We start from the raw sequence: 16,759 nt of genomic DNA, 5'->3' as shown, positions 1-16,759 counted from the left end.
GTAACAGCTTTAAAAGATTAGATGACCCATTTTTATTGAAAGATTTGTATGGAGGTTAATTAGTATTAGACAATCAACATTCATCATCCTCGTCGATATGTTCAAAAACACAGTATGTACGTGGTGCGTGTGCGTGTGTGTGCATGCGTGTGCGTGTGTCGTTGTATGTAATACTTTCATATGAACAAGCGCGTCGATGAACGCATTCACTTATATTGTTATATTTAGAATTAATTTCTTTTACATACACTTTAGCGTTCAGACATGCTTCCTTAAGTAAACTATAATAGGCAGCGAATGTAAGTTGCAAATATATATTCGAATGTTCTGTTATGGATGTAATCAGTGTAAGCTTTGCATGTTTACGTTATATGAGTTTACATGTTTATCTGTTTATTTTATATTTTCAACATGTTACACAACCGTTCAGTTTGTTCATGACATGTGATCAAGATCTTTCTTCATTTGGTTACATACCTAAGTGAACGCGAACTTATTCTAATAAAAAATTGTTAAATTGTTAACGAAGCTCTGGCTTTTGATGAATATTGTTTTAAATTTAAGTTGAAAATCGTACACCAAGTGAGTTTTTTTTAAATTTTCAATTATCTATCCAATTGAATTTTTGTTCAGAATTTCTGTCTTGAGGAAATTCGTTTCAGCATATTTGCAATGCAAATGGAGTTTGTTTTATATTCTTCAAAATCCTTCCTTCCATGAAGCATTAAACTTATCTTATGTGTGTACGTCAATATATAAAATAAAATGCTATGCTGTAGTCACATGGAGGCAACATTTCAATTGTTATTTTATTATATAGTACGTGCACAACAGTCTGCAGTGTGCGCCATATAATAAAAACTGCAACATGCTACAACAACGCAGAATGTTCAGTGAAGTGCGTGCGTTCGGGCTTTCACTTGGTGCCTACAATATTTCGTTATCCACATCATTCGTTATTTTTTATTTATTATGTTATACACGCCAATCAATCGTTGCTGTCGTAGGGAACACGTTAACTGGTTAACAAAATGAACAACGCTACGAACCGCCGTGTGGTCACACAAACGTCAACAATAACATCAATCAAACTTACACAAACTTAGATTAACAGCAACAAACATAAATAAAATGTCATACTTTAAAAAGACTTCTAAATGACATGTTGGGCTTAAAGTCATGAATGACAGCACATTCTATTCTTTCACTGAGCGATAAATTTGTTAACTCTGCTCTTTTCCCAACAAATTGTGTCCACCACATAAATACTCTAAGATCCGCTCTGAAGGCAGCAGTGAGCGCTAGAAAGACAATTGAGATATTGATGTTGTTACACTGACAGTGTTATAAATAAAGTTCCAAATATTTCTCTGATTTTGTTACTAATAGTTTAATGAAAGGTTAATAGAACAATCAAGTAAATTTTATCGATCACGCTCGGCTATGAGTCTTTTGTTTACAAACTCAGAAATGTGATGTTATGCAGAAGCAACTTAATGTGTAAAAATTATTAAGTCGCTTGCCCTATTACTTTCTATTTTTTGATGTCAACATTTTTTTGTTTTATTTCAGATTTCTTTTGTACAATATATTGTTGAAAGCGTCAGCTTCAGACTTCATTCACTAGCAGCATATTTGAAGAGAGTGTCTCACATCTGTCGCAGGGAGGACTCGACAGACGTCAATCAAAAAATTAATTATTTATGTTAACAAGATTAATTGATCAAGGTATTACATATTATGCCTCAAAGAGACATATAAACAGCAACATCAGTGGCGAAAACAATAAAAAAAAGTCTATAATAAAAACAACAACGACAAAAGCAACAAAAGTACATCATCAACAACAACAACAGTAAAACAAATGTAAGCAGCAATAAAGAGCGCACCTGTCTGATAACATCGAGCTGTTTGTTACCGCGTTTGCATTGGATAACAATAAGCGGAGAATAAACAAGGAAGATCTTGCAAGGTGGTTGTGTCTGCCTGCATCGATTTGTAGAAAACAAACTCAGTTGGATGGTTGTCTTTTAACAATTTAACACCAACAAAATAAAACAAACAACAATTCAACAACAACAATCAGCTCCAGCAACAATCCAACACCACCAACAACAATTTAGCCAAGTACACATTAAGTAATTGAAAGTGACTTTCGTATTAATCAACGCCAACAGGCATTACAATAACAGCCGCGATAAAAGATAACATAGATAAATTACAGAGAGAGAATCATTAAGAAAGGGGAAGAGGAGGAAGAAAAATGACGATTACATACACAGCGCAAGTAGCAAACGCGCGTCTGTGCGCCTTCTCTAGATTGTTGTTCTATTGGAAAGGTAGCATATACAAACTCATGTACAAGGAGATGGCAATATTTTGTGGCCTGTATGTTCTGCTCAGCTGCATATACAGGAATGTTCTGGATGACTCACAGAGAAGGTAATAAATATATGTATCACAAGTATGTTCGTACAAATATGTAAGTACGTTTTAAAGTATGACTTTTTGTATATATGCGTGTGTTTATATTTGTATATATTTTTTTAGTATACATACGTTGCGTCTGCACGTCTGCGATGTAGATGTGTGTATGTGTGGTTATTTGCGCGTAGGTACGCAGATATGATGCAGACAGGCGTGCGAAACGATTGCGCAATTGTATGAATGTGCATGTGCTATGTACTCAAAGCCAGTACCAGACGTTTTATGCGTCCGTGAATGGTCTGCCACACGCAAGCACATTTCATGAATGCATGCTCCAATGAATGGTTGCACAGAAAAATGTTTCTCCCAAATCAAAAGTCTTCGTTAAAACAGATGGTCGTGTTTTACACAGATGAAAAAAATCGCGTACTAACAAACGTTTCAGAGTTGTGAATAAAATAATTAAACAAATATTGATAGACGAACACGTTGGAAGTGTGATGATTCATAAAAATGAACGCCTGGCAAAACACGTGTTAGGCTGTTTTCTATTTTTGCTTCTTCGACTCTCAAAAATAAAATTAAAAATAAGTTTATATTGCTATTTTCAGCAACGAGTTTCTGTTTTTTATTTTTTTAGTTAAAAAGTTTGAGCAATAAGACCTCAGCAGACATCGTAAGGTAGATGTATATTTTTTATTCTCCATAATGCTGCTCTGTCAAACGTGCATCTGCTTAGTACTTACATGTTATTCTATACTTGTAATTAAACTCTCGTGTCAGCCACAGAGACTGTACACTATCCATACCACACGTCATACGCGCGTGATGGTCCTTGAGTCTCAGACAGTATTCGAACCATGCCATCACGTGTTAGCTTGTCTACCGACTGAGCTAACATATTTGCTATGTTTGAAGAACAAACATGCATGCTGTTTATGGGACGCCTATCCTTATTTGTATTTTCTAACATTTCCTTTTCCAGCTCTATATTTTCTCGCGTATGTTGTGTTGTGTTGAGTGATGTAACGTGCTTTTTTTTACAAAACTCTCGACTATTTGTTAAATCTTTAAAAATGGTCATGACAATTATTTTCAATGCTGTAACGATTTCATAAAACTTTTAATTGATCATTCTCGTCGATTTCCGTCTTTCTATAAAAAAAATACAACATCAAATCAACGTACAAACTTGTGCCATCTACACAACCAATAAAAATCGTATTAAATGTAACATATAATTGACTCTGTTGTAATGAAACATTCATACAACAAACCCGAACTAACGCAGAACGTTCGAGAAGGTAGCCCTGTATTGCGAGAGCTTCATCAACCTCATCCCTCTATCCTTCGTCCTTGGATTCTACGTGGCACTCGTCATCGGCCGGTGGTGGAACCAGTACATGAGCATTCCCTGGCCTGACAGGTCGGTCTATCTTTACCCACTCACTATTGGTGAATGTTGAGGAATGTTGAGGAATTTCGGTTAATGTTGATGATGTTGGTGAATTTTGGTGAATGTTGATGATGTTGGTGAATGTTGATGATGTTGGTGAATTTTGGTGAATTTTGATGAATGTTGACGTTCACTTTTAGAATAAATGCTTTGTTGGTGAGGAATTAAAATTTAAAGAATAATGATGATATTAAAAAATTCTCCAAAAGATATCAACAGACGTTATCATATTTTAATAATTTCTTATCTTTCCAAAGTGTTTGATTTCCACATCCTCAAACGACATTTTATAACAATTCAATATCCTTCATGATGATCATTATTTCACAGAACTAAGTAGCATTGTAAACAGCATTATCTTTGTCATTACATCATCACCTTCATATGTCATACATCTTAACAAAACATCATTATCTTCATCATCATCATCTTCATCGTCATCTTCATCATCATCATCGTATCCGCACGCATACAAGGCTCGAATTTTTTTCAAATTGATCTATATGATTGTTTAATCTGATTAATGTTAATTTTTTTAATCCAGTTTAATTAAAAATGTTGTAAATATTTTTATTTGTTTTCGGAGGACAAATACTACGTTTTATTGTTTTATAAAATAAATATCTTCATTTGAAGCAACTAACCTTCCGGGTAGATAAGGGACCAATTTTGTTTAACAAGACAAAACATCAACTGAATGTTTATAAAGTTGCCTAAATGCGTTTGTGTGTTTGTGTGCGTTTGTGTGTTTGTGTGCGTGCGTGTGTGCGTGTGTGTGTGCGTGTTCACGTGTATGCTTTATTTAAGTGTTTGGTTTGAACTAGATCACTTATTCAATTATTAATAACCTTAGAATAAAACGCGTACAACTAAGTTTTCATTAGTAGACTTTTTTTAATGCCGTCTTTGATGGCTTGGTCGAGTGAATACATACGACGACGACGATGACGATGATTACAAGTCTGTCATTAAGTGCTGCTATGTGTGAACAAATGTGTACTGAAAATAAATAAAGGCGATGCTGTTGGTGTGAACGATGATGTGGATGATGACGACGATGATGATGTAATATGTGATGTTGTTTCGAAATAGTATCGCACAGAGCTGGAGTCTGTGTTCTGTATTTGAAATAACAATTATTGGCATGGCACAAGCGAGCGAATGATGGTGGTGGTTAAAATAATGAAAACATACGCTAGTGATGATAATGAGGATGATGATGATGTGGAAGATGAGGATGATGATGATGAAGATAATAATGATGAAGAAGATGATGATTATGGTAATAGAAAGGGTGCTTTTGTTTCATCGAATGACGCGGAAATAATAAAGTGAAATTAAATTAGATAATATTCGTTAAGAAAAGATGTAAGATTACAATTAATGGATTGCTGGTCCATGTTGTTGGTCATTTGTTTAAACTTTAAAATAGTCACTAATAGAAATCGTTAGTTTAGAAAAATGAGTTTCATGCATTATTCATGTCGGAGTGAATGGAGTACGACGGTAATGAGATATTATTTATAGAGTTTATTGAGCTGGCTCTAAAATGGTCAGACGAAATTAAATTAACCAACGGTGTATTCAAAGTATTGTAAATGTTGAAATTTCTAAAGTTAATAAAACCAGCCGAAAATTGTTGTATTTTCGTTGAGATCGAATTGAAGGTTTTTTACAGCTACTGTTTAGCGTTGTATTACTTCGACTTGGAAAAATTTATTTCATGCCATGGTTTCCATGATTTAGTTCGTGGCCTCGTGAACCAGAGCACTCATCATCAAGGTGAAGTGATCCTAAAAGCGTTGATACTAGATAAAAGTTTGAATTTGAATTGGAACAGAATTTTATTCGGCAATAGCACCGGAGATCAAGATACATATGTTTGTGTAGATCACCTTAACTAATACTGTGCATAGAAATCAAAAGACAATGCAAAGTGAAATTCAAAATTTTTTAAAGAATAAACAAAATTAAACAGAAATATTCAACAAAGGATAATTTAATAAATAAAAATTGAAATTAGCATGTCGTAAAATGGTTAGACAATATGAGCTTTAAAATTGATGCTTTAAAAAGACCCAACAAAGGAAATGCCTTAGCATTATCCGGTAAGGAATCCCAAAGACGCATTGATGAAGATAACGCTTAGTTAAAGAAAAAATTAGATCTAGGCTTAAAGAAGTAGAAATTAGGATTATGACGTAAGATTTCACGTCTTGTATTCTTTAAAGCAGCAAGTTCATTATAGAGCGATTGACAGAAACTGAGCGATTGATAGAAACATACTGAAAACGATCAGACAGATATGAAGAAAACCATTTATAAGATAAACCATGAATACCATAAGCACATCGTTTAGACATTAAAATATTATGATTTAAAGAATCAAAGGCCTTACAAAGTTCAATGAAGAAAGTTCTGACGACAACCTATAATAGATTTGTGAATATTGAATTCTTTGCATTTACTCATTTCTTATGTTCTCTGAAATATTTCCAGAATCATGTTGTGACGAATCCGTGTATTTTTTCGACGGTGGAATTAAAAACATACTTGTTTGCTTTAACAAGCGCTACACAGCAGGCGTTTTATACGTTTTACCCTATCTGGAAAGGAAGTTTGTTGGGAGTTGCTAAATTATCCCTTTTCTAAAAAATTTGAAATAAATTTTTGCTGCATTAAAGAGATCTACTGCCTTCAACACCTTCTCTTAGCAACTTGGTGACGTTGTATGGGCGAATTCGGTTTCTTGCTGTTTGAACTTCAAATTCTTGAGAGTTGGATTTATATCGTTGTGCCTGGGGCAAGCTGTGTATTCCTGCTTTGTCGTCAAATGATTCCCTCCTCATACAGACTTTTCATTTGTCGTTACCGTTTAATTTACAGTAGTTACAATTACTTACTGAACCAATGCGACGCTGCAATGATCAGTTGTGGTTAGGCAGGATCACCCTGACCTTTCGGCGTCTGACCTGCTTTGGAGGAGTCAATTCTTCACACCCAGATACCAGATGTAACATTGATGATGATAATAAACTTAATCTTCATTACCACCACCATCATCATCATCGTTGTCGTCGTCGTTATAATAGCATGTAATAGCATAAATAACTCCATTATTCATATTAACTACACTAATCTGAATAATAACAATAATACAAAAATTTGTTTGCTCACCAAATGACAACTGCAGCAAGGCAAACTAACAGCATCGTTAAGTTGTAAGCCGAGGTAATCTTCCTTATCGGCGTGTCCTATCCCGATGTTAACGCTGCTACGTTAATATCGTTGTTAATATTTTTAACTTGTATTTACTACCGGGTTAGATAAATCCATTATTAATATCATCATCTTTACAGCATTTAAACTGTTTGAAGAGTTGAAAAGGTAGTTGCTGTAGTTTTTGTAAAAAATTTGTAAGAATGCAAAATAGTTTCAAATCAGTGCGTGAACTTTCGTGAATTAAATATGCTAACAGCTAACACATATTTAACTCTCTTTTCTGTTATATTAACAATAACTGATCACCAGCTAAGATAGAACGTTAACGAGAATAAATTTAAAATTTGATGTTTAACAATTTGTTTATTTTGTGTTATAAAAATTACTTTTGTAACAAATACTTATTATAACTATCGCCGATCATACTTCTCCAGTACGAGCCACACTCTGCTGTCGTGAATGCACACCTACACACGCATAGAAACACATACACAAATGCACACACACACGAACACAAACCATACTCACTTATATATATATATATATATATATATATATATATATATACAGAGTGATGCTGTACGTGAGTACATTGGTGGAAGGTGTGGATGAGCAGAGCAGAATCATCCGGAGGACCCTGATGAGGTACCTTACGCTAGGTAGGTGGGTAGGCTGGTAGGTAGGAAAATAGGTTGGTAGGTAGGTTGGTAGGTAGGTAGGTAGTTTGGTGGGTAGGTAGGTAGGTAGATAGGTAGGTGGGTATGGGTAGGACCCTACTATGCTTGATGCTTACTTTTAATCTTTCATCCTATTAAGAATGTTTATCGAGTCATTCAATGTTGCTTTTGGGATAGTTTTAAAATTTAACAATTGACGATCAGTTAATTAGCCATTGAGCATGTTGAATTACTCCATGTTTATTTTTAACAAATTAGTTCAAGCTTAATCACTGACTGTAGTTTAACTTCAGACATACCTATATGAACTGAATTAAACATGTAATTAGCAAATAATTAATCACTAATCCATTTGTTCTGCTTGAGAAGAACATGCATATGAATCGGTTTGCATTAATGTTGTTGACACCTCTGCTTGTTTCATCAACCAGGCAGCATCATCGTCTTCCAGGCGACGAGTGTCAGGGTGAAGAAGAGGTTCCCCACCATGGACCACCTCATCGAAGCAGGTTTCTTCATTTTTCTTCATTTATTTATTTCAATTATTTCTTGTCTTGTATGTGATCTTTACATTATTTTCCATGAGTTTTATGGTAAAAGTTGCTACTTTTGAACAAGCATTTGAAATTTTTTTAAATAAATAGACAAAAATAAATAAATAAATAAATAAATATATATATATATATATATATATATATATGTGTGTGTGTGTGTGTGTGTGTGTGGTGTAAGCAATGAGCATGTGAGCTTCGTGCGTGTGCGTATGTGATTGATGAAACGTTTGCTTTGACGTGGGTAGGATAAACTTGAGATGTTAAATTTGAATTTTTAGGCAAAAATTTGAATATCTTGTCAGTCATAAAGTTTACCGTTAACTTTACTTTAAATATTTGGAAAATTTAAATTGAACGACTTTTCGTTTTGTTGCGAGTCGGATGGAAAATATCCGACTCCTACCCCTCAAAAATTTCCGACTCCTACCACTCCTAAAATTTCCGATCGAATCCGTCTCCGACACTCTGGTTGCGATACATCCGGTCAACGAGTAACCAAAAAAAATTTCATGAGGAATCCCGGTTTGAATTTTATGGGTTATGAAAAGAAGAAGAATCGAGGCGACAGATGAATTCTAACACAAAGTAATATATATTTTAATAGCGGTGTCCAGTGGGAATTACTAAAATAAATTTATTTCCTTACACTTTTATTTAATTTTTTCAAAGACAATTTTGTTTTACTTGTGTCAACAACATTACTAAGTGAAATTTATTCGCGTTGTACTGAATTCGTTTTAGGTACGTTGTATGGGTGACGACGAGTGTATGAAAATATTAGTGAAGAAGGACGAAAGTGTGTGTGTGTGTGCGCGCGCGCGTGTGTATGTGTGTGTGATGTCTAAGTGAGAGCGAGTGTGTGTATGTTAATGTGTTTGTGGAAGAAAAGAAGCTTTTGACAAGTTAAACGGATTTAACCGTATTGTTTGAAATCCATCTGTGATTGTTTTATTTCATTTAGTTCTAGTTCTAGTACATACTTTTTGTTCAAGTCGACGACGCCATGAGAAATGAGATGATGACATGATGATGATAACAACAGAATACTTCATTACACTTTTGTAGAGTGCCGTAGAGTTATGTAAATTCATTCAATGTAAATACTCGAGTGAGGTACACTCAACTCACATGTGCAAGTGAAAGCCAAATGATACGTGCAAGAAAAAATTAAATTGTTTCTATTCACATGATGCAATTTTCAAAATTGAATGAAATAATGATGATCAATTTTATCTTCAGAGTCAAACTTAAAAAATTTTCTTGGACGTCAAATTATTTTTATGATGATCACTTTTTTAAACTTTACTTGATTTTTTTTTATTTAATTGTCATCAAAAATGTTTATAATTTTATAATAAATTCAAGAACTAATAAACTTTTTATAAATTCAAGAACCAATAAATTTTTATACTTTAGCAAAAGTGCTTACATTTTAAGTTGCTTCGGTTTATGATTTTTTTTATAAAGGTGTAATTTTTCGTAGCGCTCTTTAGAGTATCGTAAGTATAAACTGATTTAAACAGAAATCGAAGAGTAGTGATGTTGCATCTGGTGTGCTCATTCAAGTGTTTCAACTGCTATCGACCCACCTCATACGCTGTCGTTCACCTGCGTCGTACCTTTTAAACAACATCAACCTTATGCTTTATATCAGTGATCGTTACAACCAAGTTCATTTGCTGACTGACAAGATAAAATAGATTGTTCATTATGTTTATTAAGTTTTTCCTACAACCGTACAGTTCCCATCAATATATTTTTTCCCCTCATGTTTTAGAACTAAACTTGAAAAATGATTTTTGGACATTAAATTATTTTAAAACTGTGAACGTCTTTCTCGATGAAGATGCTCATTATTGATAAGAAGTTCGTGTGCAGTACTTCAGCGCACTGCTAGCAGGCAGCATTACTTCAACACGTTTGAGTTTTTATTTGACGTGTCTGAGAAATGGGAAATAACATGAAATAACATGCTGGCTCTTCTTTGAAAATCTTCAAACGTTTCACAATTCTATGCCTACGCGCGTTCCCTGATGCTATTAACAATTACATAAGCTAGGACTTTTTAATATTCTGAGGCAGTAGTTAACCAAAACTAAAGACTAAAGGATACTATATAGATTAATTAATTGATGTGCATGTTCACGTTTAAATACAGAGTATGCAGTTATATAAATAGACTTATACATACATAATTACTTCGTGAGAAATACGTTCTGCGCTTATGTGATGTATGTTTTACAAGAGAAGTGAGTGATCTTTTGATCAGTTGCAAACATCTTCAACATCTATAACGTGTTATGAATTAGCTTATAGAATCATTTGTTTGCTTATTAATTAATTAATTAATCAATGGTTCTGTTTGTTCAAATTTTTATTTGCTGGTTTAATAGGAATTAAGTGATCGATCAATTAATCCATACATTCATTCATTTGTGAATAACATTTAGTTTAAAGTTACATCATTACATTATGCATATATACATTCGTACAATAATGTAAAAAACCTTCGCGCGTGCACACACACACACACGCATACAGACACTCACACACACACGCAGACACACACACACACAAAACTTAGGAATTGTGACAGCATCGGAGGTGAAGGTGATGGAGGACGTTAGCACTCCACACGGCAAGTGGTGGGTTCCATTCGTCTGGTGCTGCAACATCATCAGAGACGCCCACAGGAAGGGTTATATACTTGATAACTACCTCATGAAGTCACTCATCGATGTTAGGATGATGAGGAGGATGATGATGAGGATGAGGATGGCTATGATGAAGATGATGATGATGGTTATGATGATGATGATGATGATGGTTTTGATGATGAGGAGGAGGATGATGATGGTTATGATTGTTAAGATCACGCGCCGAGATATTTTTGATGATCATCATCACAACAGCGCATGTTACGGCATATTACGGCGGCAATAAATTTAACGCTGATGACGTTTTAATTGTCCATTGGACTTAACGTTTAATTGATGTTCCACTAATTTATCATGGCTGAGGTGTTCTCTTTTGTGCTTCTCATTAATTCAAAGTGATATCTAGAAAGTTCAACGGCAGTTTAGTTTTTAATTTAAAATAATTTGCCTAGTCATCAAATAAAAATACCAAAAACTTTAAAAAGACTTTGGCGTGAAGAAGAACACCGGACTAGCTTGCACTCAAATGTATCTTCGGCTGCATTCCCAGCAGTTTTTTATTTTGCACTTTTTGCATTGCGAAATCATCAATATCAATCGAAATCAATACGTAGCGGCCACTATGTAGCAATGACACTCTCATCTCCGACTTGGAAGGAAACCTCACTGCATTGGAAACGTACATCATGTTGATGTAATCTGCACTTTCCTGCGTTGTTCTGCAACTTTAAATGTTTGCAGCAAACCTGTGCTTGCAAGTCAATTATGTTTTGGCTAATTATATATAAATAAACTATGAATATGAAGTTGGCTTTTTTGGCTAATTTTATAAAAATTGAGTCACACCGACAAAAATGTGTTTTTATAAGATTTCGTCCTCTACATATCCTCTACATGTGTTGACAATGTGCTGGAAGACTATCTGGTGAAGACATTTAGCCGAAATGATGTTGCACCAGGTACAGTGAATTACTAATAAAACTTCAGTTTCGTGAACGTGAATGTCTTCAACTGATTTCCATTTATGATTCCCAGAATCACAAATCCACTCAATGGCGTTGAAACTGTAGAACTGTTTTTGAATGGTTAAGATTTTATTAGGAAGCAATAAGTGTTTGTATGGGAGAACAAAAGGACATATTTTCCAACGAATAATTTATGAGAACAAATAATTTTATGGCAAGAATTTTTGAAAATAGATTTTCTGTGTATCCAACTATTTGAAATTCATTTTTTTAAAACGTATTTAGATTTATGATTCAATTTATTCAGGAGATTCTTGTGTACCGTGGAAATCTGGGGATGTTGTACTCGTATGACTGGATAAGCGTTCCACTCGTGTACACGCAGGTCACGTTCTTTTTCTCATTTTAAATTATGCTTTTCTACTTCATGTCTTATTTTCTCATTATCAATCAATTGTACGCGAACACACAGATTTCTGTACGTTAATGTAACTGATGTTATTAGCATAGCATAACTAGGTAAATTTTTTGAGAATTCATTAAATTAGCCGACTACATATATTGTAGGATCACAACGTCGCCTATATTCTTTTACAAAAAATGATGATAACAACATGATTGCACAAATTATTAAAGCTGAATTGCATGCCTTTATACCATTTTTATACTTTTACACTAGAAAATAATTATCCCATCGCATACCAGCATGAAACCGAGGTCAAAAAATAAATTCATAGTTGCTGATTGCTTATGTAACTTTAATTGTCGACTACAATTTTTAAAATTGGTTTTCTTTGAAATATTTTAATAACATAATTTTAATAACAATCATAAAAATTTAAATCATTTTAATTCGGTGGAAATTTATTTGATACAAAAATTTCAAAAAATCTGCACTTGAGAGGATAATGCGTCTGGTCGGTGACATATGTTGAATCACTCAGTGCAACAGAAAAAAAAACCTTGACTCACTGCAATTACACTGTCTGCTCTCAGCTTTTTTTATAAAAATAAAAACAAATTTTACGACATGACATCGCTGCTTGCCTGAGAGGTTAAGGATTAGAGGCTTACAGGAGTCATTAATTAAGATAGTCTCATCAGTCATCCTCCTTAATGCTGATGAAGTGGTTCCAAATAGTGATGTAGATGACCATATTGCGAGTTGTTCGCCAACGTTAATGACAACTAAATGGGTGTTATTTGAAATTAAGTATCGTCTTCTAAACAAGTTGCATGTTTTACCATATGGTTACATTTTTTCGAAAATTTGTTTAAATAGTTACAGCTGATGTTTTAAATAACTTTTTAAATTCAATTCAAAACATCGACCTCGAATGATATTTTTGCGTCAGAAAGAATAAAGTTACGAAGTATAGTGGAGGAATGTATGACAGAAGTGCAGGTGGAATGTTCCCTCTGCTATCTTTGCATTAGTAGATTGGATTATCACCACAAATACACAGGATAAAAAGAAAGCATGTTTTGTAGGAATGTTCAACCATATTATACATGATCGTCATAATGTATATCAATAAAAAGAAAGTACTTTTTCATATAATTCCAGCAAGAAATTAATCTGTTGGCACATAAATTGTTTCAACAGCTGGACTAGATCTTACTGTTAACCATAATAAAACGTGGCACTTGTGTCTTTTCTAGGGTTCATTGATAACGATCGACAACACATACAAACACACCTTCTGACAAACTGCACGCATATATCTCCGTATATACTTCCAATTTTCTTATATCTGTGTGTGTGTGTGTGTGTGTGTGTGTGTGTGTGTGGTGTGTGTGTGTGTGTGTGTTGTAATTAATAATGTTAATTCGTTTAAAAGTAATGTTGGTTTGGTTGATTGGTCAAATGAAACGTACTTGCGATCAATTCTTATTAAGGAAGAACTGAAGCGGAAGAGGAGTTGTGTGTAAATATATATTCATGCATTCATTCATTGATTGGTGGTGAAAGCTGTTTGTTGTTGCATTGCATCTGCATGGGCACTGCAGACTCACGCGCACGTTCCTCCTTCGTTTCTCTTGCCTCTCTTTCTCTCTCTCTCTCTCTCCTCTCTCTCTCTCTCTCTTTCTCTCTCTTTAATTACGTTTCTCAATTAATTCATTTTAAAGACTAAATTTGAAAAAGAGAAGAAAATATTTATAAAATATTGTTAAATTTGTTGAGACTCTTGATGAATGAATGGTTGATTTGTATTTGAAATTACCTAGAACTTGCTTTCTTCAGCCTGACTTTTGTGGTCTGATTTTGTACATTTTTATCTTTCAACAATTTATTCAACATCCCAATTGAAAAAGATTTTGTTTCAATTGAAAAATATTTTCAAATTACATTCGGTTGTGAATTTTACTTGGCGATAACTTAAATGTTTTAAAATAGTTGAGTCAGTTAAGTTATATAGGTGTTGAAATTTTTGGCCTGAAACAAAAATACCAATTTCGTATTTTAAGTCGCCAAATTAGTTAGTTGGTTATTTTTGATCAATTTCGCATTTTCAATATTTTCATAATTTTATAGAGCGTTCGCATAGTGAGAAGTTTGTGAAGACGGTTACATACAAAGGGACATACACACATATACACACACACACACGCAGACACACATGTGCGTCTATAAGGTTTTTCATATGAGACCTTACACAAATCATAAAAAACTAATTTTTTTCAGAAATAATAATTTAAAAAAAAATTACCAACATTTTTGTTTTAGGTTGTTTTCAATTATGTTAAATTATGTGAAATAATAATTTACAATTCTAATTGTTGACAGGTGACTACGTTAGCGGTGTACTCGTTTTTCCTTGGTTGCACTCTGGGCAGGCAGTTTCTCGACCCAGTTATGAACTATCCAGGTAATTAACTCCACTGCCATTGAGTGTAAAATCTTTTTATATAAAATTATCATGAATTTAATGTGGGATATCGAATTGAATAAATGGAGCACTTCAAATTTCTTCTTTCGAAGGACACAACGTCGATCTGTACGTTCCTTTCTTCACCCTCCTTCAGTTCTTCTTTTATATGGGATGGCTGAAGGTAGGCTGATGGCCATTCAACTTTTTACGTGTTCACATTTTTTCCATTTGTCGTTTTTGAATTAAAACTTTCTTACGTATTGTGTAATAAAATTTTTATGGTATTTGTAATTATTTTTTTAAAAAACATTTGCTATCCTTGAACATTTATTTAATTTGCTAACCTTTAAACATAATTAATAATAATAATATTATTAAAAGTATTTTTTGTTGTTATAACTAATTTTGAAATTGTTATTAAGGTGGCTGAGCAACTGATCAACCCGTTCGGAGAAGATGATGATGACTTTGAAATGAACTGGATCATCGACCGGAACATGCAGGTATAATCCGGCTCAAATCCGAAATCCGGTCGATAACAATTTTATCTCAATCGTACGACCTAAGATAATTTCCTCAATGAAGACCACCAATATTATATCTAACTTTATATTCACTTTAACTCGTTCATTCTTCGTACAATTTTTTGTCACCAACATTAAAGATCTCTCTACTGACCGTTGATGACCTCTGCGGTCAGTTTCCACCGCTGGAGAAAGACGTCTACTTTGGGGAGAGTCCGCCCGATTACTTGCCCTACACCAGATCAAGTGCTAAAAATATCTCCCTACCTCACATGGGCTCCACAGCTGAAATCCGGTTTGCTATTTCTTCTAACATTTCTTTTATAACCTGGCACATGAGTTAATTGTGACTTTGATTTATACGATTTCAATTATAATATAATGCTAGTTTGAAATGCAAAATCATTTCAGATTCAAAATCATTTTAGATATTTGCATTTTAATGTAATCAGTAAGCACTATACAGTTAAAACGATGAAAATGTTTTCGTTATTAACTAATGAACGTGACAAAAATATTTCGGATTAGTATATCGGACGAAGGCATGAAACTGCTGACACCTCTGGAGACCATTCAGGAAGGAGTGGCCATGACCAACTCTGTGCCGAAGAACATTCCCTCGCAACTCAACACACCCATCCAGTTCTATCATCATCGCAACCAAAATCTTATGAGTGGTAAGTCGGTCAGTTTTGAAATGCTATAAATTAATGCAGAATTGAAGTTTGGCTTTACGTTTATATTCCATTTATGTAATGTTTCGTTGCATTGTTACAAAAATTAGGACGTTAATTTTCAAAACTTTGCATCAATTTAGCGGTAAATAGAAGATGAAATTAGGATTGTATTTCTAACTCAGGAACGAAGTCGCCGGTGGATATGTTGAGTAGAACAAGTTTGTACAGTTTCGGGAAGGACAGCGATGAAATGCATTCATCTACTTTGCAGGTAGACATTGTTTACATTTTATTTTATTTCAAATAAACATTTCAGTTTGTGATAATAATGGAATTATTTAATTGAAATCGTTTCATAATAACAGGTTCCACATGCTTCGACGACAATTGTTGGCCGAGCAAGAGATAAATTGGGCAGATGGCTTTCAGAACACAGTTCCCGTTTAGATTTGCATCCTTTAAATTCAAATACAACATCTAACAACGCAAACACTAGCACAAATTTAATAAACTGCGGAAGCAATGCCAACAGCTCCACAGTTGTTCACTTCATGCCAAGACAGTCTTCAACCGATTCCAGTGAAATCCAGCCTGATTCGTTTGACGGACAACACCAACAAACATTCACTCGATTGCCAGCATTGCCTGAGCATTTGAACGTTAATGCTTCAAACTTGGATGACAATACTGGCGTCTCAAACGGCAGCAATGCCTTGCCTTCCACGAA

At 34.1% G+C, this 16,759-nt stretch overlaps 1 protein-coding gene across 1 annotated transcript; it reads left to right on the top strand.

Moving 5' to 3' along the window:
• Positions 1–3,713: 3,713 nt before the first annotated feature.
• HELRODRAFT_76057 (hypothetical protein) lies at positions 3,714–15,699 on the top strand (the record flags this gene model as incomplete). The annotated part of the gene is made up of 9 exons (XM_009015915.1): positions 3,714–3,853; positions 7,676–7,764; positions 8,214–8,291; positions 10,921–11,075; positions 12,266–12,343; positions 14,747–14,828; positions 14,942–15,012; positions 15,254–15,334; positions 15,496–15,699. Coding segments are annotated over 9 exons (978 nt in total), but the record flags the coding sequence as incomplete, so codon positions are not given.
• Between the last annotated feature and the right edge of the window lie 1,060 nt (positions 15,700–16,759).

This window comes from Helobdella robusta (genome assembly GCF_000326865.2).
Source record: "Helobdella robusta unplaced genomic scaffold HELROscaffold_17, whole genome shotgun sequence".
In the NCBI taxonomy this organism is placed as follows: Eukaryota; Metazoa; Annelida; class Clitellata; order Rhynchobdellida; family Glossiphoniidae; genus Helobdella; species Helobdella robusta.
This window is presented reverse-complemented; position numbering and strand designations above follow the sequence as displayed.